Here is a 27,503-nt window from a genome sequence, read left to right as displayed (position 1 = left end):
AAATAACTCAGAAGTTAGTGCCAGAGTAGAATGAACATGTTTGTACTCCCTCTACTGGTTCCTCACCAACAATACATAATTTGGTACTCTAACTTTACCAGAGCAATAGCTAATGCAGCAGTTACGTTTCACTGGTAAAGGTATACCAAAAAGGGCTTAACAAGTGGCCTGGGCTCCTTTGGAAGGAAGGGTAGGATAGAAATTTGTTATTTATTGAATAAATAAAAATGCTTATTTGACCTTTCAAACTTTGGAAAATCGGCACCACACAGTCACAAGCAATAACATGTTTAATTTACCTACACATAGAGAGCTATTGATCCAGTCTGGGTAGGGGATAATAAGTACAAATGTGATATAGTATACAAATTTACAATTATATGGTGTTTACATAATGCAGGGACATTCAAAGTGGTAGATTCAAAACAACCAAATCACTCTTACACAGAGGTTGCTTGATATATATCTCGTTCCATCATTAAGGCTCTGACAGCACTCATGGATAACTACAGTTTTACACTAATAAGAAAGGAGTGCCACAAGAAGTGGAATTTGTCTTAATATCCCAGGAGCCCTCCCCAATAGCCAACGTCCTGGGGCAGTCATTCGGAGATCAGCTGACAGTTTTGAAGATGGAGACAACATTTGCCCACTTCCAGACTGCAGGGATCTCCCCTGTTCTCCAATAATTCTCAAAGATTATAGACAGAGACTCTGAGATTACATCCGCAAGCTCCTTTAGTACCTTCGTGTGCAGCTCATTAAGCCCTTAACTATCTTGGGCTGCAGCTCCCTCATTACATCATTTATTATGTTATCACCAGGTTGGGCATTGCTTTCCTTTGGGGAGAAGACAGAGGCAAAGTAGGCGTTGAGCAGTTCCGCCTTCTCTCTGTCACCGGATAGCAATTCCCCATCTTCTCCACACAGAGGACCTATCACTTGCTTGTTCTTTCTCTTGCTTCAAACATAGCCAAAGAAACTATTTTTTATAATTTATAATCTCTCTTGCATGCCTGAGCTTATTCTGAGCTTTAGCCCACCTGACTTTTACCCTGCAAATGTTCACAACACAGGTATACGCCTCCTTTGTGATTTCCTCTTTCTTCCATTTCTTATACGTACATGCCTTTCTTAAATCTCAGCTCATCTATAAGCTCCTTATGCAGCCACGTCAGTTTCCTTAGGTGCATCCCACTTTTCTTTCTTGTTGGAATCATCTGCATTTGGGCCTTCAATATTTCATCCTTAAGAAACTCCCATCCATTTTGGATTCCCTTCTCTTTGAGTATTTCTGACCATGGGATCTCATCCAAGCTTTTGGAAACTGGACTTCTTAAATCCAAAATGCATGTCTGATTGCACTCAATTTTCCCTTGCCTCTGTATCATGAAACCCAGGAGAACAGGATCACTTTCTCCCAAATTTTCCAGTACTTTCACTTAGTCAATGAGTCCCTCTCTGTTGGTGAGGACCAGGTTCACAATAAATAATACCCTTGTTGCTTTTTCCAGCTTCTGGGAAATGAAACTGTCAGCAAGATGATGGGGGAATTTGTTGGACCTTACATTCTTGGAAGGGTTTGATTTCCAATACATATTGGGGAAGCTGAAGTCTCCCATGACTACTACATCTCTCCTTTTTGAATGTTTGGTAATCTGTTCTAGGAAGACATCATCCAAGTCTTCAAACTGGCTTAACGGTCTATAAGCAGACATCCACATAAGATTGGTGTTGGTTTTTCTCCTCTACAAAATTTTACCCATATACTCTAAATCTGCAAGGTTATGGATTTCTTCACAAATGCACACGTCCTTTACATATAATGCTACTCCTCCTCCCATCATGCTTGAATTCCTGCATTCTACTCTGTCTTCCAAAGTCTCATTCTACCAGGTTTCAGTAATGCCTACCAGGTCATACATGCCATCCTGCATTAAAAGCTCCAATTCGTTCTGCTTGTTTCCCATATTCTGTGCATTTGTGTAGAGACAAATGAAACCATTAGTCATTCTCTCCAGCTGCTTCCTTCTTGAAGTTTCTTGCCCTTTAGCAGGTTTCTGGAGCTCCACCTCAGTTACCTGTGCAGTAATGAATCTATTATCCACAGTACCAGATGTTCTTCTATCGTCTGTAATGTTGTATCCCTCTAGTTCAGGGGTAGTCAACCTTTCTTGATGGTAAAATTTCCTCACCACCCAATAGTGCTTAATGGAAGGAGGATTCAGCTTGTGCCGTAGAACACCCTACCGCCCACCTAGAATCCTGAAACGCCCACTAATGAGCGGTAGGGACCAGGTTGACAACCCCTGATCTAGTTTAAAGCTCTCCTGATCAGGTTCGCGAGACTCTTAGCAAACACACTATTGCCAACAACTGTGAAGTGCAGCCCGTCTCTTGCCAGAAGTCCTTCCTGAAGAAAGTAGAGACCACGATCCAAGAAGCCAAACCCTTCCTGATGACATAACCTGTGCAGCTAGTGGTTTACCTCCAGTATTATCCTTTCTTCCTGGGCCACAACCTTCAATAGGAAGGAGTGATGAAAAGACCACCTGTGCCCCAAAGTTCTTCAGCTTCCAGCCCAGAATCTCATAATCCCGAGCTACACATTGAAAACGGTGTGTGGCCGTATTGTTTGTAGCCACATGAATCAGAAGGAAGGGGTTGTGGTCAGTGGACTTTATAAGACTTCTCTGTCACATTGTGAATCTTTACACCTGGAAGTCAGCACACCTCCTGGGACATCCTGTTTCCTCCACACACTACTGCCTCTGTCTCCCTCAATAGTGAGTTACCTACTACCACCACACGTCTCTTCTTCCTCTGGGGAATGGCAGAAATTGTTCTATACACTGTGCCTTCCAAAGCCTCCTTGGAGTGTTCTGAGGTTTGCAAAGATAGCAGCTAAAATCAAAGGAAGCATTTAAGGGTACCAGGTATTGTTGACTATCTGTTGTTGTTGTTGTTGTTTATAAAAAGTTTATTGAATATTTAAAAATTAAAAAACAATTACCAAGTGGACTAAAGTTGTTACAGTTAGAAATGGAAGAAATGAAAGGTAATAGTTCTCCTCACGAACTGTCTCTCCCATTCCCCACTAAGATCCTCAGAATCTTCACTCCATACTTGGGAAGGCAGACCCACCTTTGTGCTTTGAGTTACATCCCTCTTCTGTGCTATTATTTGACAAGTTGACTAGTCCTCATCTAACCCCACCCAAATGCTCCCTTGATCTTATCCCCTCCAGACTCCTGGCTGCTGAAGTCCTATCATCATCCTCTGGCTCCTCCCCTCCTATATTCAAGCATTCCATGGTTCCCCACTTCAAACAATCAATCAAACCAAAAATCAAGCCATCCCCAACTCTCCATCTGCCACCCAATTTCTCTTCCATTATTCACCACTATCCAGAACTCCTCCACCAAATTCATTCACATAATTCACTGCTCTACATTGGGTTCCTTTCCAAGCCTGGATTTAGGACAAACTCCTTACCTTAATCATCCAAACCCTGCATGACCTCATAAGCTTCTTGGGGTAGGGATCTGTCATCTTGTTACTATGTGTGCGTGTGCACTGACGGTAGTAAATAATTAAAAATTATGGTACATTAAAGATTTCTATCAGCAAAAAAAGAGATCCCTGCTGGTAAGCAACATTGGGAAACGGTAACAGAAGGAAGGCAGTGAGGATACAAAGTGGGGGGAACTGAATCAGAGTAAATATAGCTTCAAATATTTAAGTTTGGTTACAGATGGGGTTGTGGATGAAGAGATTAAACCAATGGCTTCCAAATAAAATGTTGGATTGAAGTAAGGATTTGAAGGGGCAGGAGGGGAGAGAACGGAGCACCGATTACAGATCAGAGTTGTGCATTTTCCAGGTAAAGAGGGGCAGCAAGAAAGAATGAACACAGCTGAAAGGACATCATATCACAGGGTGTCTGGTGGTAGTAGAGTTGGAGAAGCAAAGGTTATGGAAAAGGATACAACTGCCCTGCGTGGTATGTCACTATTATTTCACTTTACAGGCAAAAATCGCCCAAAACTACCTGGTCAACTTTTGACTGAGAGGGAACCTCAACCCATGCCTCATACTCTTTCTACAAGTTCTCACCAGGGAAACACACAGAATACAAGATGTCCCCGCAAGCTGGTTTGACACAAGTATTCACTGCGCTAACTTTGATGCACCACTTAATTTAAACACTGCCTGAAACCTGATCTGTATTTAAATTGCAGATAATTAGTCTATCATAGAAAACACATCAAAGACTCCGTGGCACTTAAATACAAGCAATCCTTTTCTGACATGAGCTTTCATTTGCAAGCCCCTACTTCAGGGATGCGGGCGGCGGCTCCCTCGGCCAGTAAAGCAAAATGAGCGCCACAACCCCTGAGTTGTTCACGACTGGACTTAACGGTCAGGGGTCCCTTTACCTTTACCTTACTTCATTAGATGGATAGCATTAACCTTAAACACTATACAGTCATAACTTGGTTGTTGAATGCCTTGCGACTCGAACGTTTTGGCTCCCAAACACCACAAACCTGGAGGTGAGCGTCCCGGTTTGTGAACATTCTTTGGAGCCCAAACGTTTGACGCTGCTTTTGCGGCTTCCGATTGAGTGCAGGAAACTCCTGCAGCCAATCAGAAGCCATGCTTTAGTTTTCAAACGTTTTTCGGAAGTCGAACGGACTTCTGGAACGGATTCCGTTCAGGAACCAAGGTACAACTGTAATAGTCCTAGTGCTGTGTTTAAGAAGAATTAAGAGTGCATCACTTCACATTCATCTTGCAAGTTAAAAACCCAATACTTCATATTAAAGCAGTGCTTTTTTTGAGTAAAAGTATAAAACTTTTGATATCTATATAATCACACACATGCAGACACACACCAATTTCTGTTTTTTCTTTTGTTATAGTATTTGTTACTATATCATGGAATCTAAAAGAACTAACAAGAAGTTGTGAGTGAAAAAGCTGAAAACAACTCCGCTAGGGTGATGAAAAATGAGAAATCTGAAATAATAGTCAGCCAGAATTACGGGACCACATCACCAAATACTGACATCTTCAGCATACTTCCACTTATCCTGACTGCTGGTGCTAGCTGCTTAGCTTGGGAAAAGACCGCAAAGAATTGTAATTTGATAAAAGTCAATGTGTTCATTGTAAAAATCAAAACAAATAAAACCCAAATGAAAGAAGCTACAATACTTTTCACTATAGCTGAAAGGCATAATACCGAACTTGAAAAATAAATAAAATTGATCATGATTTGCTTAAGTGAAACAAACCATGATCCCTAGTTCAGACATAAGGCTAAGCCAGTGATAGTAGTTTGTTGCTCCCACTCACCAGCAGGAAGGAGTGACGTTAGAGCCATCTGTGTGTTCATGGTAAGCCATTAGTCATGGCTTACCATGATATGCAAAACACAGCCAGCAGGTTAGGTACAAGGTTTTTTTTAAAACTATGTTTTGTCTATTGAATATCCAACATAGAGTGGCTCCCTATTTTCAAGCTTACTCTGCATAATGAACATAGTTCATCTGACTTCTAAATATCAAATCAAAGTGTGCAATTCATATTCTAGCAAAAACACACTGTTGTTGTAGAGCCACAAACCAACAGGTCTCACTGATTCAAGGTTTGCACTCAGTGGCAGTCCTGCAACCCCATCAAAGACTTTTATGTAGAAGGGGGGGAAATCACAGTAACAATTTTTCCAGAAACTCCAGAACACAACTTGGACAGCAAATAAATAAAACACTGTACATTAGGCATATTGCCACTTTGTAAAATAAAGTCATCAAGTCTTGCCAGAATTTGAAAAGAAATTATCCTGCAAAGAAGTCTGTGGATAATTCATCTTTTGTGCACTATATGACAAAACAAACATTTTTCTTCAGATCAAAAGGAACATTGTATATTATAGCAGAAACATTTGAAACTCAAAGCACAATGGCTCTCATTCACAAAACGTTTAGTTTATTTGCAGCCCAATCCTATGCATATTTACTCAAAATCAAATCATACTGAGTTCAATGTGTCCAACGTCTAAATAAGCGTGTTGCAAGTTCCCCCCAACCACTATGGGCCATTATGACGGAAGGGTGGGGCCACCCCCCAATAGCCTGACATAACCATGATTTCAGGACAGACCCAACTTAAAAGGAAAAAGGAAAAAGAAAGATTCCCAATTCTTTCTTTTCAGTCCACTTTGAGCTAAAACCAGCTGCAAATGAAGATCACTGCAAAAGGTTTGGAACTGAGTGCAAATTCTGATTTTCAGAGGAACTGGTTGTATTCAGAATCTCCAGTTAGGAGCTCCAGAGTGCAACCAATCCCAGCAGGACTTGCATTTGAAACCAAATTTTAAATGTGCTGAATGCAAAATCCGCTTGCCAAGGAGCACTGTAAGACTCTCCATTGCCCCTTTACATCTCTGCTTGCCCCACAGCTGATGTCACATCTGTTGTCAGGTGTGGTACAGGTAGGCATGGTTTGCAGCAAACATGTCACACGGCACAAATTAGGACCCCTGCCAAGCCTAATTAGACTCGTGGCCCAGAGGATCCCCACTGCTGGTACACAAGCCTGAAGCCACACCCATTTAAATATGAATTTTTAATGTGGCCTTACTGGATTACAATCTAGAAGATATAGAGGAAGTTTTTCTGGTTGCCCAGCAATCACATGAATCATCAGAATCATTTCCTCTTCCTTTCTCATTCAGTATTATTCAGCTCATCAGGCATGAAACTGGCTTGAAAGTTATACTGTTATCATTATATTAAGGGGTGACAAAATAACTGAAGTCTCAGGAGCATCATCAGCATCAACTCGAGTCGTCTGGGATCTTAGCAATGCGGGGAGCAGTCTATCCACTAGTTGAGTCTCAATAAGGATACGGAATAAGGAATGGGATCACTATATTACTGGCATGGCAATATTCTACCTCACCTTGCAGCCAGTTTCTACATGCAAATTTCATTTGCTGGGCTGGGATGATTGTGCTGCATTCAAATACTCCTTCCTTCACTTACCACTGGATCTGTTTTTGCGGTTTGATTTCCCACCCGTAAGAAGCATCTTGAGACTGTTCCGAAACATGGCTGTTCTGGTCTAATCAGCTCGCCCCCAAAGCTGTATAAATATAAAAATAAAAGGCATCCATTAACTAATTTTTGGTCATTAGCAGCAAGGAACAACGTAAAGATCTATTGTGTCTCTGCAACTGCTATTTCTATTAATAATGTAACATCTGAATTGGCTCTTTGTAGGAAACGAAGCATTCAGAAAAAAAAAGATATTAAACCCGTAAATGAAATAAAGTGCTAATCTTCTATTGTAATTTTTCTTCTCTTCCAGAGACTAACCACGGTCAGCACATATTTCAGGATTCTGTTCTGCCTCACCTGTTTAATAGTTTGGGGCAAAATGCTGCCATGATTGGGTTCTGCAAATGGGGTAAAATTTGCAAAGTAGCCCCCATGTTGGTAACAATGTGGAATCCAGAATTTTATTGCAGAGAGGCCATGTCTTGCAAAGGCAGTTGAGAGCACCAAACCTACATAAATAAGAAACAGACCAGGTATGAAAGATCCACCAAGCTGTATTAGTGGAACAGGCTCAGGATACTTGAAGGGTGAATTTATTTACACAGACCTTGAATGGCTCCCATTATCAACCTTATTTATTAGTATTTGCCAAGGATATTGAACTGTACAAAGATTTCTACAAGATTGCACCTAGGGCTGCGTACAAACTCAGAAAACTCAAATAATGTTGAACATGTGCAGGATTCACCTTTAATTCTTCCAGCTCTTTTAGATGTCAATGTAAGTTTAAAACCATGGAGGCAATATCACGGAAGAACATAAGAAGAGCCCAACTAGATCAGAACCCATCTAGTCCATTGTTTTCATAGCGGAAACCTGATGCCTATGAGAATCCCACAGGTAAGACTTAAGGGCAACAGCAGTCTTCTCACCTGTGATTTCCAGCAACTGTTACACAGAGGCAAAACTTAGGCAAATCTCAGAGGGTTTGCTTAATAAGATTTGCCGGGAATACACATTTGGTGCCCTGCTTAAGTCCTTACTCCTCTCCATAGCAAGTAAAAATAAACTTTGCAAAGCAAGCATATATGTACAGAATGGCAAAAACTGGAACAACAGATTATCCACAGATCTAATCATAAACCAAGTCAATATAAGAAAAGTTTAACGTTCCAATATCTGATTAAAGGTTGAACTATATTAAATGACAGAAATCCATGACTGGTTCTCCCATCTCTTTAGATTTAGGTTAGCTACTACAAGCCTTGAGTGTTCAAACTGAGACCACAGTATGTGTCTGTGTTACCTTTTCTCCTCTGCCATTTACCGTATTTTTCGCTCTATAAGACGCACCAGACCATAAGACGCACCTAGTTTTTGGAGGAGGAAAACAAGAAAAAAAATATTCTGAATCTCAGAAGCCAGAACAACAAGAGGGATCACTGCACAGCGAAAGCAGCAATCCCTCTTGCTGTTCTGGCTTCTGGGATAGCTGCGCAGCCTGCATTCGCTCCATAAGACGCACACACATTTCCCCTTACTTTTTAGGAGGGAAAAAGTGAGTCTTATAGAGCAAAAAATACGGTACCTTGTGAATTCCCCCCCCCAAAAAAAACCCTTGATATTCATCCCATTCAGGCAGGGTTGAATAACCCATAAGTCGCATCCATCCCTCTCTGCATAATTTTTGTTATGTTATGTTTTTATTTTGCCGCATAATATACACACACTCAAACAAATCCTGCCGTTTTAAAAATAAATATAGGAAATTATTGTTATTGTGTTTCTATGTGATGTCGAAAAACCAAAAGATTGTTGAGGGGGCGATAGGCTTCTCTCCATTTTCCTTCTTTTTTAATTATTACTTTTTAACTTAACCTAACGCTAACCCCACCAAGAAGGTTTTTATGTAAACCCATTTTTTATTTTAAAAAACAATAGCCATTCTTTTACTGACCATTCCCCCTGCTGCAATTGTGATGCCAAAAGGTTGTTATGACCCTCCAAGACCCACCCCCTCATTATAGTTTTCCTTTAAAAAAAAATATGTAAATGCCCACTTTTACACTTTTGACACATACATTTGACATGCAGCCCCAAATAAGCTGTCCGTGTGCCAATGCTGCCCTAGCCCCAAAAAGGTTAGCCACTACATTTTCAAGCTTCAATCAATGATATTGATCTTGAAGTAGTTGTAAACTTACTCATGGCTTCAAAAACATGTATAGCTACAAACTGGAAACAGTGACCCCACTGAAGTCTGATTAGTATGGGAGAATATGAGATACTGCACTTTTATCGAAATTAAGAGAATGATAAACCTATTTGGTGTGCATTCATCAAAGGGAGTCTTTACTTAAAATATTTTGGAACATCAACTTTCATAAACCATGTTCTTTCTTTCCATTATGAATGTCCCCACCCCACCCCTACTTGTTTACTTTTGAAGTGAATGTAAATGTTTCTATGAGTTTCTTTACACATGTCTCATATTCATTATGTGGGTGGCGCTGTGGGTTAAACCACTGAGCCTCTTGGGCTTGCCGATCAGAAGGTCGGCAATTCGAATCCCTGCGAAGGGGTGAGCTTCTGTTGCTCGGTCCCTGCTCCTGCCAACCTAGCAGTTCGAAAGCACGTCAAAGTGCAAGTAGATAAATAGGTACCACTCTGGCGGGAAGGTAAACGGCGTTTCCATGCACTGCTCTGGTTTGCCAGAAGTGGCTTAGTCATGCTGGCCACATGACCCGGAAGCTGTACGCCAGCTCCCTCGGCCAATAAAGCGAGATGAGCGCCGCAACCCCAGAGTTGGCCACGACTGGACCTAATGGTCAGTGATCCCTTTACCTTTACATACATACACACACACACACACACACACACACATACACACACACACACACTTTGATCTTAAGTATACAATCAACGACCATTTCGTGCAGGGGTTCTATTCCTGCCCTGCCCGCCCATCGGCAGAGCACGTATGAGCCCATTCTACCCCCCACCCTGCCCCCATTCCACCCTTTTTAGTGACGTGTTTAGTGACATTTTCGACTACTTACAGGTTTGGCACTGTGTGCACATGTGTTATCACGGACCTTTCAGACATGTGTTAATCAGTCGTCACCTGTACACATGGTATGTCCCTAATCTCAATGTCACAAGTGAAGCTGAAAATATTGTAAAAATGTAGGCTGCACTGTCAACAGGAATCACTTTCTCAGTTGGAATCCAGAGTCATGGTATTTTGGAATACCATAAATGTATGATGAAACGGGTCATAATATATCAGATTCAAGTTTGGGCCTTCAGTTCTGTTAAAGTCTTCAAAAAATAATATATAAGCAGATTCACTGCACCTCAAGCAATATAGGCTCTTCTCAAAATTTTATGGAAGTAAGGTGATAACTGACTCTCTTCTGGTAGAATCTGTGGAATCATCCATGCTTACAATATAATTCAAAGTGTGCTTTAAAACAAACAGATACACTATATTAGACACTGGTGTGTGAGAAGCTAATGCTAGAATATAATTTGTCACAAGACCAAATAATATCATCTTCTAAGTAGAAGGTCAAAAAAACAAGTAAAGGGAAAGATTTTTGCACCTGATCTAGACTTTAAAAGAATATAAAGTAGAGCTTTCTAATGCTACTACAAAATGGATCACTGTCAGCAAAGGTATTCATTCTTTTCCATCTTTAAAGGAGGGGGGGAAATCAGACTGCCCTTCTAAGCAATGCCCTTGACATTTATAGATAGAAAATACAGGAAAATTCGTCGGAATGAGATTTGTGGAGAAAAAGTAGGTGTGTTTATGAAAACTATGTGATAAATTTATTGAAGATCTTATAATTACCAGACTTCATAGAAATTCAGAAAATCTGGTATATTCTCCCAGAGCCTACAATGTGGCAGTGATAGCAGCAAATAAAGTAACACTCTGCCACCACTGTTTCTGTTCAGCATTGGTCAATTTGTTTATATATATATATATATATATATATATATATATATATATATAGAACTGTTATCACATGCACCCACTCCTGGGAAGTACTGTCGCTGTGACCAATTTGCTAAACATTTTGCAGCTTAAATCACTTATACCTGCTTCCAATAATATACCATAGTTCATGCAGTCCTAAGAAGGGGTGCAACTTTTGTTGCACAAATATGTGGACAGGCTTCTTGGAATTCTGAGGCTCCACACTTGTTCACTCAATCCCTGTCCAATCTGGTTTGTGAAATCTTCTCTGGCTATGCTGAGTAAGCTTTTAACAGCCATTGTGAATATTGCTTCCTGGTACCTTAAAAAGGAGTGGTAAATCAAGCATTATTTTATATTACGATTTTCTGGATACATGCAAGTCAGGCATAAAAATAAGACTCAGTGAATCCTGTGGCATTTTAAAGACTAAGAAAAAACGTTACGAAATAAGCATTTGTGGACTAGAGTCCCCTTCAGCTCAGGACCGCAACACCACATGAACTGCCTCTCCCCATATAAACCAACCTGGACCCTGCGATTATCGTATGAGGCCCTTCTTCATGTGCCCCTTCCGTGACAGAGGCAGAGGGTGGCAAAATGATAACAGACCTTTTCTGTGGTGGCTCCCCGCTTGCGGAATGCTCTCCCCAGGGAGGTGCCAGGTAAAAACATTCCACTTCTCCCAGGCCTTTGGCTAATTAAACAATCTATGGTCTTTTAAACTGTAGGAGACATTGTTTTGGTTTGTTATTATGATGTGTATTTTTGTGTAATATGCTGTAAGCCACCACGTGAACTTCAGAAGGTAGTATAGAAATTAAAATAATAATTATTTATCAGATGCACAAATTGTATTCCTAAATTGCCAAGTAATGACCGGGGGAGGTGGAATATAAGAGTGTGAGGTAAGAGGGAAATGAAATGCAAAAGTAACAGACAGCATCAGTTATCTAAAAGCAATAACCGATTGCCACAGCACTCGGTGACAAAAATTAATTCCCCAATAACTTATAATTCGGACTGGAGTTTACCTCTGAAGTTCCTTTGTTCAAGGATGATCACCTTAAAATCAGTTATAGAGTGTTCAGGTATAATGAAATGTTCTCCTATTGGTTTCTGCATATTGCTATTTCTAATGTTAGGCTGAAGTCTACTTCTTATTTTGCATAGAAATTGGTTTGTTTTGTCCTATATAGAATGCAGAAAGGCACTGCTGGGAGATGATGGCAAGTAGATGAGCACACACAGAAAACACTGATGTGGCTGACATTATTAAGCCCTGTAATAGTGTTGCCTGCAAGATATGGGGATAAAGTTGGTATCTCAGCCTGCTCCAAGGCTGGCTTCTGTGTTTGTCTCTCTTGATATATGTCCTGTTGCTGATAGCAAATGCCTGTTTTAGGCTGGGCACTGTCTGTAAGCAAGTACAGACCTAACACTCAAGGCCTGTGAGAGAGGGAAGTGTGATTATTCAGAATGGGCTGCAGATCACTGATGATGTGTGGTTTTAGCTGAGAGCTATCAGATTATAAATAGTGTTTTGCCACATTCTCTTTTAGGTCCACCCTGGTGCAGATTATTCCCAGGTACCAGTCTGGCTCCATTTAACTGCTTTTTCACTTAACTGGGCAAGTACTGTACAGGCAGCTGGTGAAGCTGCATCCACAGACTAGGAGGCTACTGAAGCATACTCTGAGCAGCTAAAGAGGTTGCTGCAGGAGAAAGGATACCTTCCAGAGCAGGTCTTCAGAGTAGAGGAGACAGGCCTGCCCTGGAAGAACATGCCTGAGCAGACTGTATTGACAAAGCAGAGAAGGCAATGTGGCTAGGCACTCAATCAAGCCGGACATGGAGTACAGCTTTAAAAAAAAGCCATGTCCTCAAAGGCAAGAACAAGAATCTGCTGTCTATCTTCTGGCAGTCCAACAAGAAGGCCTGCAAGCTTTCTGGACTGGTTCCACAAGCGCTTCATTCTGGAGGTGAGGTGTTACCTGCAGGAGAAAAGGCTGGAGTGCTGCTGATGGTGGACAATGCTCCTGGTCACCCGCAGGAGCTGCCATTTGCGCACGATGACATCACTGTTGCCTTTCTCCCCTCCAATTCAACCTCACTCATCCAGCCTTTGGATCAAGGGCTGATTCACTGCTTCAAGTCTCATTACACCAGGCTCACCTTTGCCTCGCTGATCGATATGATGGATGCTGATCTACATCTCAACCTCATGGCATTCTGGAAGTCCTTCAACACTGCCGGCTGTGTCACCTACATCAAGCAGGCAGTGGATGCAATCAAGCCTGAAACATGAAACATGCTGGCACAAACTGTGGAAGGAATGCATTCACGACTTCAAGGGATTTCCGGGCATTGCCAATGAGGCTGAGAACATTATGGTGAGGCAAGTTGATGGCGATGGCTTTATTGACTTCATCCAGGAGGAGGAAGAGGAACTGATTGAGGGGCAACAGGCCTTGAGTCTGGAAGATCTGGAGGAACTGGTGAGATCAAGTTCCAGCAGTGAAAGCACGGAAGAGGAGGGCAATGGTGAACAGGATGACCAACCCACCTGGACCCTGGAGAGCTTTTCCAAACCCTTTTACACACTCCAGCGTGTGAATGATATCATTACGCAGTATGATCCCTCCATAGAACACAGTCATCCATCCTCCAACCTTCAACTAGACAAGACCAGAAGTTACAACAATGGATAAATCTAAATCTAGTATCAGTTTTACCTACTTCTGAGATGCGTTTACACTGAATAGATATGAACTGTAGAAGCTGTGTTCAGTTTGTTGCACCAGAATCACAACTGGATATTACAACAGGTTACATCAAACAGTTTCAGAAGCATATCTGAGTAATAGGCTTAAATCCAGTCCTGTGTCAGTGCAAGATTAAAATAAAAACCATTGGGACACACATATATCCTTCTACCATCCATTATCAGGCTAAGGTTTCCTATCATTTTTATTGAGGAAAATAAATAATAAAATCCCTAGGATTCTATCCAATGGACATATTCTCATTACCACCAAACATGCAAATTTATTCTTTATAAGACAAGATGGCAAAGGGGACAGCAGAGCCAACTCAAATGAGAAATAGATATAATGTGCTGCTTACTGGCAAATAATCTATTTTCTCTCCAACCCCTGTTTCAGAATCTATATTAACTTTGTAAGATTCACAGTGATAATCTCTTCTAAAATTGCATAAATGTAATACTGTATGTATTTACTAGTTAGGCAACATTAAAAGTGTGGCCTTAGTGTGAGTGCTTGCTTTGCCGGGTTTCAGATCCTGGTTTGAAAGCCATACTAAGCTGCATACTGTTGTTTCTGACATGACGGCAAACCATGGTTAGCTTGTGGACTTGAGTCATCTCAGTGTTTCCCTGGAAGAAATCCAAGTAGTATTTCAGCATGTCAAAGCAACCCAAGGCCCCAAAGAAAAATTATTATCTATACTACAAGTCAACTGACAATTTAATCTAGCACACAGGAAATCTACTCTGTCTGGATTTAACATAAATCAATAGAGTTTATTTTTCCCGTCAGTTTTGATAACTACATCATGGGTAAACACTTTTCGGGATAGGGTATAAGTGATCCAAGCTAAGCTGTTTAAGAGGCTGTTGTTGGCATCAGTCTGTCTCAAGGGACAACAGAGTGTGCCTCCAGAGGTGAAGTCAAACAGCTGTGTTAGCAGTACTGAAGCAACCCTCCTAGGGCACAAGCCTTGACACTGTCTATGGACGTCCTGGGCTGCCCAGATGACAAGATCCTGCTCTCAACCTCACTAATGTGGTCCAAAGGAAAGCAGAGCAATACATTTGGCACCAACTTGGCTGCAGGAGTCGCTGGAAGGAGGCACACAAGATGCCATCCAACTGCCTTAGGGACTCCACTCCGAATTTGTGTAGAGTTTACTCCTTAGCCTTTTCTTCTCCCAAAGATATCCCGAAAGGCAGAGGGTTTAGGAACTAAGTTTTCCTTCTCCAAGATGGGATGCCTTACCAGGTTGATTGATTTGGCTCGACCTTGCGTTTGGCACTGCCTAACAGAGTGCTCAGCCCAGCCCAGCTTCATGCAGCCTCACAGTTTAGTGGAGTTAGAACAATAAAACAATGAGATAAAACAATAAATTAAAACAACAAACAAAGCACTGAAAGGAGTTAAGAAATAAAATGGAAGAGAGGATAAAAACAAATGCTAAGGGTTGGTTATAGAGCAGAAACTTGCCTTAGAGTTGGCCTTGGAGCTCAAAACCCTGCTTCAAGCATTCAGCAGCCATCCATTTGCCCCTCACTTCCCTCTACAGATCGTGCAGAAACCACCTTCTTAACTGTTGGACCTGCTATTGGTCTCATCCTCTCAATTCGCTGGAGCCTGCCTTCACATGCAGGGGAAGTCTCCAACTCACTGAGGGTTTGAGACCAATCGGCTACCTTTGCCTGGTTTAGCTGGCCAGTCAAAGCCATTCCTGGGGTGTGGCCACTGTCACACACTGAGGTATCATTTCAACAAACTAGTATGGCAATTACTAATTTACCCACTTTGAAGCTACTACAAATTGGCACCTTTGCCATGGCAATAATACCACCTTTCAGACTGCTTACATAGCTATATCGTTGTAGCCTGCAGAAATAGGTAACTTAGTTTAAGAGATAAACAACATGGCACCAATTATGTGAATGCAACTTAAAGGGAAGAGGAAATATATCATCACTACATGAATAGTACAGCTGAAAAAAGTCAACAGTGCACAAAAGTAATCATACTATGAATGCAAATATTAATCAATAAGTATGTCTGAAACAACTTGTGCAAAAACCAAGGAAATACTCTAGAAGTAAGCATTTCAACAGTCATCATTTCTATGCTTAATCCAGCGATAATTTGACTTCTATAAAAATGTTATGTATATTGCACATTTACACTGAAACATTATACTCCCAAGTGTATCTTTTCTAAACACTTCCATACAATCAAGTGTAGTGGTACAGGAATATGTGTGTCAAATGTACGTGTCAAACTCTCACTTCAAAATACCGTAATTTCTCATTTTAAAATAAAAATGCTGAATTCTATGTGGGAGGAGCAGCGTCTTTACCTCCACTCCTTGGAAAGGTATGAGAGGCAGATCAAGCTGACAGTGGCAAGAGTGCTGTGATGAGCCACCAAAAGGCAGGTGCTACTTGAGGACTGCTTTACAGCATCCATCCACCACCCTGTTCTAGGTGAAGTATCAGAAACAAGATCACACTGTTTTTGCTGCTAGTCTGGCACTGGCAGGCTTTGTGGTCCAGCATGACTGAAAAGAAGTTTGGCAGGGCAGTGGTGGAAAGACTGGAGAGTGCTCAGGACTCCCCTCCATCACAGCAGGACAGAAATGGCTGAGAAGTCCTACAAAGAGGAAACTGTAATGATGAAGGGGTGCTATTGAGGAAGAATATATTTGGTTCTTCCCAGTCCAGGGACAGTGAACTGACTGGGCTGCTGCCAGCCCTGCCCCAGCACCTGAAAGGAAACTGCATACAGTAAAAACACCATTTTTCTCTCTTCCCCTTAGACCACATAGTACAAGTGACAGCTAGGAGTGAAGCCTGCAGGTGCATACACCAGCATGGCAGGCTGTGCCAAAAAAGGAGGGGAAATACCTAAATAACTCCCCCAACCCCCCTCACTCTGACACACATGCGATGGAGAGACCCATCATGACAGTGGGCATCAATGGCAGCAGTAAGAATGCCACCAAGAAAGGCTCTCCAGGAAACAGCATTCATCCAACACCGAACTAATTTCATTTGAGGACAAGGAGTGGAAAAAATAATAATAATCCAACTGCTGTTGGAGCAGGAAAGGGAAACAGACGTCACCCTATAGAGCAGAGCTTGATCTGGGCAACCAGGGGCCGATACAAGGAAGGAAATATGAAAGAAACTTAAGTCACTTTGTAACAGGATTTTGAATTAGCAAACAATGAACAGCTAGGTCATCCAATGAAGACAAAAAAATAATTATTACAAGACAGCACTAGTGCTAATAGGTTAATTCCACATAGCTGGGGGATGGAGAGGACTTGGGAGTTTTGACTCCCCTGATTTAAGTGGATAATAAGGGTCCTACCAACCCCCAGGAGTTATAGATGCTGTGTCTTTCTTCTCAATATCACATTAAAGGGCAGGATGGGGGTGTTCTAGGCCTTAAGCAAGCAGCTTGGCCTTCCTTGTAGGACATATAAACAAGTATGGCTGGGTGTGGCCATATCATCAACTTGCTAGAAACAGGATCTTGAACCTGCTAGAATCAAGGTCATTATGCCTTCATCCTGCAAGAACCAGGGATAACCCACAGATGGGTGGGCAGTGACTATGCTTACTCTTGCACAATATTCTTTTGGAAAGAGGGCTACTCCCTGCCTGCAGCAACAAAAGGGAAAAAAATGGGAAGGGAGAGTGAATAAGGAGCATGAAGTCAAGGTCAGAGTGGCAGGCAATGCCAAAGACCAGGAGAACATTCATCACAAGCAGGTTGACTGCAACTGGGTCAACTGGATTGCAGCATTCACCCAATTTTGGTCAAGTACAGTATCTTAGGGACGCGGGTGGCGCTGTGGGTTAAACCACAGAGCCTAGGACTTGCCAATCAGAAGGTTGGCGGTTCGAATCCCTGCGACGGGTTGAGCTCCCATTGCTCAGTCCCTGCTCCTGCCAACCTAGCAGTTCGAAAGCATGTCAAAGTGCAAGTAGATAAATAGGTACCGCTCCAGCGGGAAGGTAAATGGTGTTTCTGTGCGCTGCTCTGGTTCGCCAGAAGTGGCTTAGTCATGCTGGCCACATGACCCGGAAGCTGTACACCGGCTCCCTCGGTCAATCAAGTGAGATGAGTGCCGCAACCCCAGAGTTGGCCACGACTGGACCTAATGGTCAGGGGTCCTTTTACCCTTTACCTTTTTACAGTATCTTAACACAACACACAGAAACTTTATGAGCTTCAGTTGAGGTTAAGGTACAACTAGACTATCAGAATGAATGTGGCCTTAATCCTCTCCTTAGCCTTTGTTTTTTGGACAGGGGAAGAGCTACAGTCAGTGATGTGAAGAGGAAGTTTTTTTTTATTTTTTAAAAAACTTCACTGCTTTATTTTTCTGCACACAAAATATCTGTTTCCTAAATTCATTAGCAACAACAAATGAATGCCAATTACAAATAAAAACTAGGCAAGCCTGGCTATTTCAAAGTTTTTAGTTTTGTTTACTAAATACAAGTAATCAATCAATACCTTAATTACAGTAATAAGACCTGATCCGGTTTAGATACAGAACACAATTAATGCAGTCCCTGTAATACAGTCCATCATTTGACCTCTTATGGATATAGCAATTTTGAAAACATTAGCCACCTGTCCAGTGATACAAGACTTTATCCAATAAACAAGGGATTGCAAATCTTTCATTTGGGTGCCCTGGCAAAACAGACAGAAGAGGATAAATGATATGGCATCTCAAATCAGAAAAGAAATTACAATATGTACAAGAGTGCATATGTAAAGGTTTAGGGGACTTGGGCACAATTTATTTAGAAATTGGATTTTCAAAAATCTGCCCTGGAGTACTACTAAATAAAAGTAATATAAGCATGCTAAATTACATTTCCTTGTTACTGACTGCTGGCAGATGAATACTTTTAGTACTATTTATGGCTTTAATGATTTTGCCTATTTTATGGTTTCTTTCCATTCTTGTTCTAAGGTAAACTAATATTCTGGGACATTTTCTAATTCAGAATTTTTTGGGGTGGGGGGGAGACACATCACTGGAGATTTTCATTCTCCATCCCTGGCATCAAGCACTTACTGACTGATTTCTATAGTGACAATGAAATTCACATTTTCTTGAAAGAATGAATGATTCCTCACATGTCACCAAGACACCATGGAAAGGGAATAAGCCTTGGGACTCATTGACCCCAAACTCACAGGCTTGCAGACTGGTGCTGCTGTCAATGGTCTCCTAGACACACCTTTCAGGGATGCTGGCAGAGAGGCGCAAGGTTCAGTTTTAGCACTGAATTGATGTTTTGTGCCAAGATAGGGTGACCTAAACAATGCAGACAGTATTTTCTGGTTCTCACCTAAGCAGCAGGCAATGCACATAGGAAGAAAAAGGAAGTAGGTTAATTAACCATCTATTCCATTACAGATAAAGTAATAAAGTTGTGAAACTTAGTTTAAATTGATGTGTTTTTTATTTTAATTTTTCATTATGTTTTTGCTTGATGGTTTTGCTTGATTTTCTGAAAAAGCCTTCCATTCCACTGAGGTACACATGAATTTCTAAATATAAACAGAGTAAATCAATCTTCTGTCAACCAGAAACAATTACTCAGGTGTGAGCTCTGTTGTTTCTATTAATTTAAGTCCAGGTTTAAGGGCCAATGATAAGCAAGAATGTTAATGAGTGGAAAGGAAGTAGGTCACAGGAGTATACTACATCAAGGTTAGAAAGGGGTGTTGATGGGGAAAGGAGAAAGCAGACTCAGCAGAATATTAAAGAATTAACAGGGCACCCTTATGAAAATTAATGCTGCACCCATATTTTTATAACATAGTTTTGGGTACTCCCTTAAACAGTGACTGTTGAAGTAGATAGAAAAATTCTTCAGGGAGGATAGCCAAAACTGTCAAATTATGTATTCAACTGTCAGTTACGTATTCTTATCTATTCACTCTTATTTCCTTCCCTGCATCGGATTTCTTTATCAGAAATCACTTGTCATTCCCCACATGATTTATATGCAATCTCCAATGTAGAAATCAGGTGAGAAAGAGTAAAGGACGGTGGACAAATATTAAACTGCTTTGAGATTTTATTAAAATCAAATGATATCTAAATATTGTGGAATAAATAAAATAAATATGTAAATATTAACCAAGATGACATCCTTGCAGTTAGAATGCAGAATAGTAACAATTTCTTCTGAGCAAGTAGCTTGCCAGATCCACCAGTCAAGCCACAATACAACACACAAATATTCACAGACACACTAGTCAATACTTTAATATATCTGTATAGACCACAGATATATAAACTCAAGAAACTTAACCCCAAGTCCATGACCAAGCCTCACTCAATAATTATAATGTACTTACTGACTCTTGCCCAGGGTACAGAGTCTATGCTATGGCTGGTGTTGCAAATTGAACCATGCAGAATATTACAGGTACATGGACTCTTAATTATAAGTTAAAATTGTTTCTCTGTCTTTAAGATTTACACTTTATCCGAATTCAGTCAAGAGATACTTTTCAGTTCAGGTGCAGTGTAAAGCAAGCGTCTACCCAGCAATTAAGATCTTCTTCTGAGGCCTTTCTCTGGGTACTCGTTAAATAAGTTGTAAACTTTGTATGAGAAATCAGGTTGGCAAAAATGGAACTCTACACTGCCATCTGGTATCACAGTGTTATAATACATAAACAACACATATAAAGCACTTTTTCTTTGCCAATATAGCTGAGTCCTGAGGCTAGGCAGGTGAAAGAGTCTTTTCAAAGGCATCCTATCTTGAAGAATTCTACCCAGGAAAGCTCAATTATTGCCATCTTCACTATTTTTCAGATAGGCTGTCAATTCCATGCTGTTTACCTATGCTTATAAGAATACTTAATGTGCTGCTACTGATCTGGTTTCATTGCTTTATGGTTTTTAATCTTTATTTAGTGTCATCATTTGTTTTAAAATTGTGTTTACTTTTTTAAAAGCAATTTTATTTGTTTTCATAGATGTATAACAAAATATAACTGGACAACTAAACGTAACACCCCTCCATCCCCCCTCCATGCCTTTAGAATATTCATTCCTTTTTTAGATTTTCTAACAAGTTTCTCCTATGTTATTCCGTCAAGGTTGTATGGAAGCATCCATCCACAACAGGGTCATCTTCTCCAGCTAAAGTACCCATAAGTATTCATGGTCACACCGCTGAATTCCTTAGAGGCTCTTCTCACCAAAAGGGTGAAATGATATTTTAAATAAAGAGATCACAGTATCACAGAAAATACGGACAATTGCTTTATCTGAGAAACTAAGAGAAAACGCCATGATGCAACTGATACAGAAGATTTTGCTAAAATATGGCATCACTTTATAAAGTATATTCAAATGAACACCCTGATGACTGGCACCAACCAACTATGCAAGTAGATTTATGGGGAAATTTACTGTATTGGTCTTCTGGGGGAGGGGGGAACCAATTGTTATGCTTATGCTTATATCATGTTTCTTAAAAAAGCTAATAAAATTAAAAGTATAGATATATATCTAGATATCATAGTTTCTTATTTTATGCTACCACTATGTGGATTAGCTTAATTAAGGACAGTAAACATGTAACAACATAAAATTATTACATCTATTAAAAGATGCATGATGAAAAAATTGCTTTTGCTTTCAGAGAAACCTGTGACAACTTGAAAGCCTTACCTTAAATTCATCTGAAAATGGATGAGTCTCAAAACTACATTGTTTCTTTAAGCAAACCAAGATCCTAAGCTAAGAAGAATTCCTGTTTAAAATGGATCTCCAGCACAAGAAATGCTGTTGCTCTTTGCAAAACAGATTATGTGGGATATAAATAAATATAAATATGATACATATAAATATAAATAAATACTGAACTGTGGGATCTCAAAACCAACCAAAGTTATTTTCATACCACAGTGAAGAACCTGCTTCAGACAGCAGGCTGGATACAATTCTGATTAACCCTCCACATGTTTAACAGTTTAACAGGGCTATCGACCTTCCGATTAGATCAAGCCCAAAGCAGTGCAGTTTTTATTCAGTGTGAAACACAACTGAACTGGGAGCCTTCCTGCCCAACTGTTCCTTTGAAGCATGGCTTGTATTCACTGCTGTTTAAATTTGGTGCAGAATGCAAGCTGTGTTGCTTGGTTGGATCCACTCAAACTCCCAAGTGGATGCAATCCAGGCCAAATGCAGCAGATTTTGCATTTAGCATCAAATTTAAACAGCACCAAATGCAAATTGCAAATGCAAATGAACAGAAGGGAGAGCCCTATAAGGTTCCCAATTGTTCCTTTGCATCCACAGCTTTACCTGTTCCATACCTAATGTTAATATCTAATGTAATGACACATCAGGCAAATGACAGGTGGACAAGGCTGGAAGAAAAGTGTTGTGACTTATGAGTCAAATTAGGAACCTAGCCTAGTTGGCCAGATTTGGCCCATAGGCCAGAAGTTCCCAACCCATGTTCTATGCCTTATGAAAGAAAGGCAGAACTTTCCAATATACCATATAAAGTCACATTTTCCTGCAATCACTGACATAGAAGTTAGTCATCTCAGTTATTCACAACTGATTGATAATGTAAACAATCTCAATTTAGGAAAGAAAATCTGAATACAAAAAAGGGCTCCTGGAAATATGCAAAATTGTTATTATTATTCCATATTATCACCATAGTCTTCCAAAAACATGTAAGAAGTATTCAACACTGCTGAGTTGTCAGGCCTTTCCCTCCACACTCAGTACCAAAGTTATTTCTTTTCAGTTAACTGGAGAAAGCAATTGGTCAATAGTACTAGTAGGCAGGACAAAGTACCTGTGAAGACCTAAGGATGTGTACAGGATTCTTGGAGCAGAAAAGCCAACCATATGTGTGTTCTTCCTGCTCTGCCTTCCTGATAAAAGCAGTCATAGTTAATCTGGTCAAGTTGGTAAGAGGAACGAAAAGGAGTTTTCCATCCGGCCTTAAAGAAGTGGTGTTGAGGACTTAGCATCAGGGTTAAGATAGGTTTTATAGTAAGTACAGTCAAAACTTGGTTGCCGAACATAATCTGTTCCGGAAGACCGTTCAGGTTCTGAAATGCTCGACAATCAGGGCACGGCTTCCGATTGGTTGTAAGAGCTTCTTGCACTCAAGCGGAAGCCGCATCGGACATTCGGGTTCTGAAAAACGTTCGAAAACCGGAGCATTTACTTCCTGGTGTTCAGGAGCTGAAACTTTCAAAAACAGAGTCGTTCAAGAACCAAGGTTTCGCTGTACCTAATATTCTATTTTGGGGCAACGTGCTCAAGCATAGGGAGACGTTTCAACTCCAAATTTTCCAGGATTATATGGATTATCTAGACATATTACAATACATCTTTAAATCCAGTTATGGGATGGAAAGTTTTGCTCAAACATTTTTAAAAACAGCTGCACAAGCAGTGTTGGTTATAGGTTTTAAAGCCCTAAACAGCTTAGGACCAGGTTACCTTAGAGACCTCTCTCTTTGAGAAGCCTGCCTAGGAATTAAGATTAATGTCAAAGACCTTGTTCTGGATACCATTTCAGGAGATTTGGCAAGTGAACAAAAGAGATAGTGCCTTTGCTGTGGCTATGTCACAATGCCCTGCTAATTGAAATTGCTTATGTTCCGTCTCTGTGTACCTTTCACTGGAAATTACCCTTTTTTGCTGGTAGATGAGCCATATCTGCTCCTGGAAAAAATCTGATTTTACCAGAGTAACCCATGGCTTGGCTGCACTGCAAGTGTATTGTTGCAATGTGCTCCATGTGGAGCTACCATTGAAAATACCAGTTGCTGGAAATTGCAGGAGGGGAGAGTGCTCTTGCGCTCAGGTTCTGTTTGCAGGTTTCCCCCGGGCATCTGGTTGGCCACTGTGAGAACAATATGCTGGAACAGATGGTCTGCCAGTCTGACGCAAGTTCCTCTTACGTTTTTAAAAGTATTTGAAAGTTTCAGAGGTCCAGAATGTCGTGGCCAATCTGTTGACCAGAGCCACTCATTACAACAGTTTCCGTGGCTGTTGGTCTGCTTTTGGTTCCAATCCAAAATGCCCTGAACAACTTGGGAATACGGTACCTTGTTTTGATTGCCCCAGTTAAGCTTTCCTAGAGACGCCTGTATTGTTCTTTCTTTGCCAGCCTTCCAACTCAGTATAAAACCCTTTTTGCTCCATCAGCTTTTCATTTATAACATTTTAATCATTCACTTTCACTTTCTATTTTATTTTTAATTGAAATATTCTCAATAAACAAGAATGAAAAATATCATTCTGCCCTTCCTTTCCTCAAGCAAAGTCTAAGGTGGTTAACACAGAGAAACTTAAAGCATTATAAAGGTAAAGGTAAAGGGACCCCTGACCATTAGGTCGACTCTGGGGTTGCGGTGCTCATCTCACTTTATTGGCCGAGGGAGCCGGCATACAGCTTCCGGGTCATGTGGCCAGCATCACTAAGCCGCTTCTGGCGAACCAGAGCAGCACACGGAAACGCCGTTTACCTTCCCACCAGAGCGGTACCTATTTATCTACAGCGGTACCTCAGGTTAAGTACTTAATTCGTTCCGGAGGTCCGTTCTTAACCTGAAACTGTTCTTAACCTGAAGCACCACTTTTGCTAATGGGCCCCCTGCTGCTGCTGCGCCACCAGAGCACGATTTCTGTTCTCATCCTGAAGCAAAGTTCTTAACCCGAGGTACTATTTCTGGGTTAGATGAGTCTGTAACCTGAAGCGTATGTAACCCGAGGTACCACTGTACTTGCACTTTGACGTGCTTTCGAATTGCTAGGTTGGCAGGAGCAGGGACCAAGCAATGGGAGCTCACCCCGTCGCGGGGATTCGAACCGCTGACCTTCTGATCGGCAAGTCCTAGGCTCTGTGGTTTAACCCACAGCGCCACCTGCGTCCCTGAAAGCATTATAATACAAGTGTAAAAAAACAATGCTGAGAATGTGAAAGGAAAAATAGAAAGCATCCACTAAAACCGTTTCTAGAATTAGAACATAAGAACATAAGAGGAGCCTGCTGCTGCTAATGGCCTATCTAGTCCTGCTTCCTATTCTCACAGCAGCCAACCAGATGCATGCAGGAAGCCAGGAAGCAGGATTCAAGCACATGAGTACTCTCTACACCTGTGGCCCTCGGCAACTGGCATTAAAAAAACACTGCTGCCTCTAACCATGGTGGCAGCACTTAGCCATTGTGGCTAGTAGCCAGAAATAGCTCTCCCCTCCATTAATTTGTTGAATCCTCTTTTAAAATAATCCAAGTTGGTGGTCATCACTGCCTCCTGTGGGTACATTTTCTATAGTTTAACTATGCACTGTGTTAAAAAATACTTTCTTTTATCTGTCCTGAACTCCATATACTTAAGCAGTAGCAGACCTTGAGGCCTCGAATTTCAGCGGCGCCTTGTGCAATGCCAAAATTTGATGCCCCGTGCTTCTTACCTTTCATTCTACATCATAGTTGTGATACCCCCTGTGGTGCTCCCAAGGCTCTGCGCCTAAATCCGCCTCTGACTTAAGGATCAAAAGCTTTCCTAAAAAGTAAATGTGATCAACATGGCGGTAAAGCAGACCTCACATGGGAGGGAGTTCTAGAACCATGGGCAGCCACTGCAAAAGCACTCTCCAGTCCAGGGGTGGGAAATCTGTAGCCTTGGTTTTCGAACGCAATCCATTCTGGAAGACCGTTCAGGTTCTGAAACGTTCAAAAACCGAAAACTCAAAAGCCAGCAGCTAGGCCTCAGGATCTTGCACTCAGCGGAAGCCGTGTGGCAAGTTCGACTTCAAGGCATGTTCGAAAACTGAAGCATTTACTTCAGGGTTTACAGCGTTCAGGAACCAAAATGTACGTCAGCAGAGACGTTCGAAAACCGAGGTACCACTGTATTGCTCTCATCAGCTCCAGCCAGCAGATGTTCAATGTTCATGGGTGACTGTTGTCCAGCAACATCTGGAAGGCCACAATCAGGTCCCCCACCCTAGCTCTAATCCCAACTAAATGTATTTTGGGGAGGCCACAACATGCAAAGGGGTCTACTCAAGATCTCAGTGAGCAATTGGCATAAAATGGTTAAACTTTAATCTGCTGAATTGTTAATTGCATTCAAGTCTTTATCTGAATTTTTGTTTACTGCTTCCCTCCTTTACTGCTCTCATAACTTTTTAAAACTTCCTTGAGACTTTTTAATGGAAAGTGAGGGTAATACATTTTGATGAATATGTTTAATAAATGCAGGTGTAACACTCTCAGTTAGCTCAGAAATGGATCTTGCACTCCCTTCCCAATCCCTCCTTTCTGGAGTGCAAATTTCCATCACCTGCCTAATTAGGGCTTTTCCTTAACCATAATTTGGAGCTGCGTTCAAACCAGGGTTTGAAATCTTCATTAAGTGGGAACGCTGAATAGCCCTGACCATGGTGTATATCTCTGCCAATGTGATGCTTAATTATAATTAAGTTGTGACAGGAATTCACACTCCAGGGACTGGAGGAAGGTTGCAGTCCCATGGGCTGCTCACAAGTGCTAGGCAAACTGGGAGCATTATGCCTCCACAAGACTCAAACAGAATGAAGGCAGACCTTGGATACTGCAAATTTGTCCAAATGTAGTACAAATCAGAATCCTTCATCCTTAACCAAATAAACAGTAACTCACCCTATTATTCTAAGACAGGATGGGACAGACATCCAAGAGGAGTAATTGTCCTACTTCACATATGAAGAAAAATGAGTGAAGTCAAAACCTAATGCTTTAAAGCACAACAAAGAAAATGAAGGTTGCAACCCCTATATCCACTGACTGCGAGAAAGCCTCAGTGAATTTCATGGGACTTACTTTCAAACAGATGTGTATAGGTATGAACTTTGGTGTCTGTGTCAGATCTTTTTAAAGGTATATTTATCCTGTTGTCATTTTCTATGAAATATTATTTTCATGTTTCACAATAACTGAAAACATAATATTGGACCTTAATATTGATGTTTTTGCTTTAATTCTAGTTGTCTATGCAAAATCGTATTTTGATATTCCAAAATGCGTTTTTAGCATGAATAAATGGCAAATACTGAGAACAAGTGAAATGAAATGTCAACAAGCGTGATTCATCTGCTTTCCTTCTTTTTTTGTGCTAATCTGAAAGGCATACTACTCTAACAGATTAATTTCCCCACCCATTAGTCCTCATACAAAGCCTTCCCTGTGAAGAACTAAAGCCTTAAATATGTCAAGACACACAACATGAATAGTACCATTGAACTAAATATTCACATTCAGAATTGGAGCATATGCACATTCTGTAGTCCAATATTGCAGTAAGATATAAAAGCTACTCATATGTAAAAGCTTAATTTCTAAAATTTCAAAACCTTAGCAATACATTCTACAAAGATGCAATTGGGTGGAACTGCACCATTTACAAAATGAAAGCTTATATAGAAACAGACTATTAAAAAAAAACCTCTCAAGACCAAACTGTTCTAATGGTTGCCTTTGCACCCAAACAAGTGTACCGAAAATCTGAAGTTTCAAAGATCACTATTTGACAAACAGCAAACCAAAGAAAACCAGTGAGATGTTTCTGTACATGTTCTGTAAGGCATAGTAAACAATTTTTCACAAACCACCTCAG

General features: G+C 40.9%; 1 protein-coding gene across 2 annotated transcripts in view; it reads right to left on the bottom strand.

Moving 5' to 3' along the window:
- The window catches only part of TANC2 (tetratricopeptide repeat, ankyrin repeat and coiled-coil containing 2), a 197,838-nt gene that overhangs the window by 167,337 nt on the left and 2,998 nt on the right, over window positions 1–27,503 (bottom strand). For both annotated transcript variants that reach the window (XM_083407362.1, XM_083407363.1), the window contains exon 2: window positions 7,053–7,152. In XM_083407362.1, the coding sequence (XP_083263488.1) occupies window positions 7,053–7,119 (67 nt within the window). In that variant the 5' untranslated portion in view covers window positions 7,120–7,152. The remainder of the gene's footprint in view (window positions 1–7,052; window positions 7,153–27,503) is intronic.

This window comes from Podarcis tiliguerta (genome assembly GCF_965153285.1).
Source record: "Podarcis tiliguerta genome assembly, chromosome: 13".
Taxonomy (NCBI): Eukaryota; Metazoa; Chordata; class Lepidosauria; order Squamata; family Lacertidae; genus Podarcis; species Podarcis tiliguerta.
This window is presented reverse-complemented; position numbering and strand designations above follow the sequence as displayed.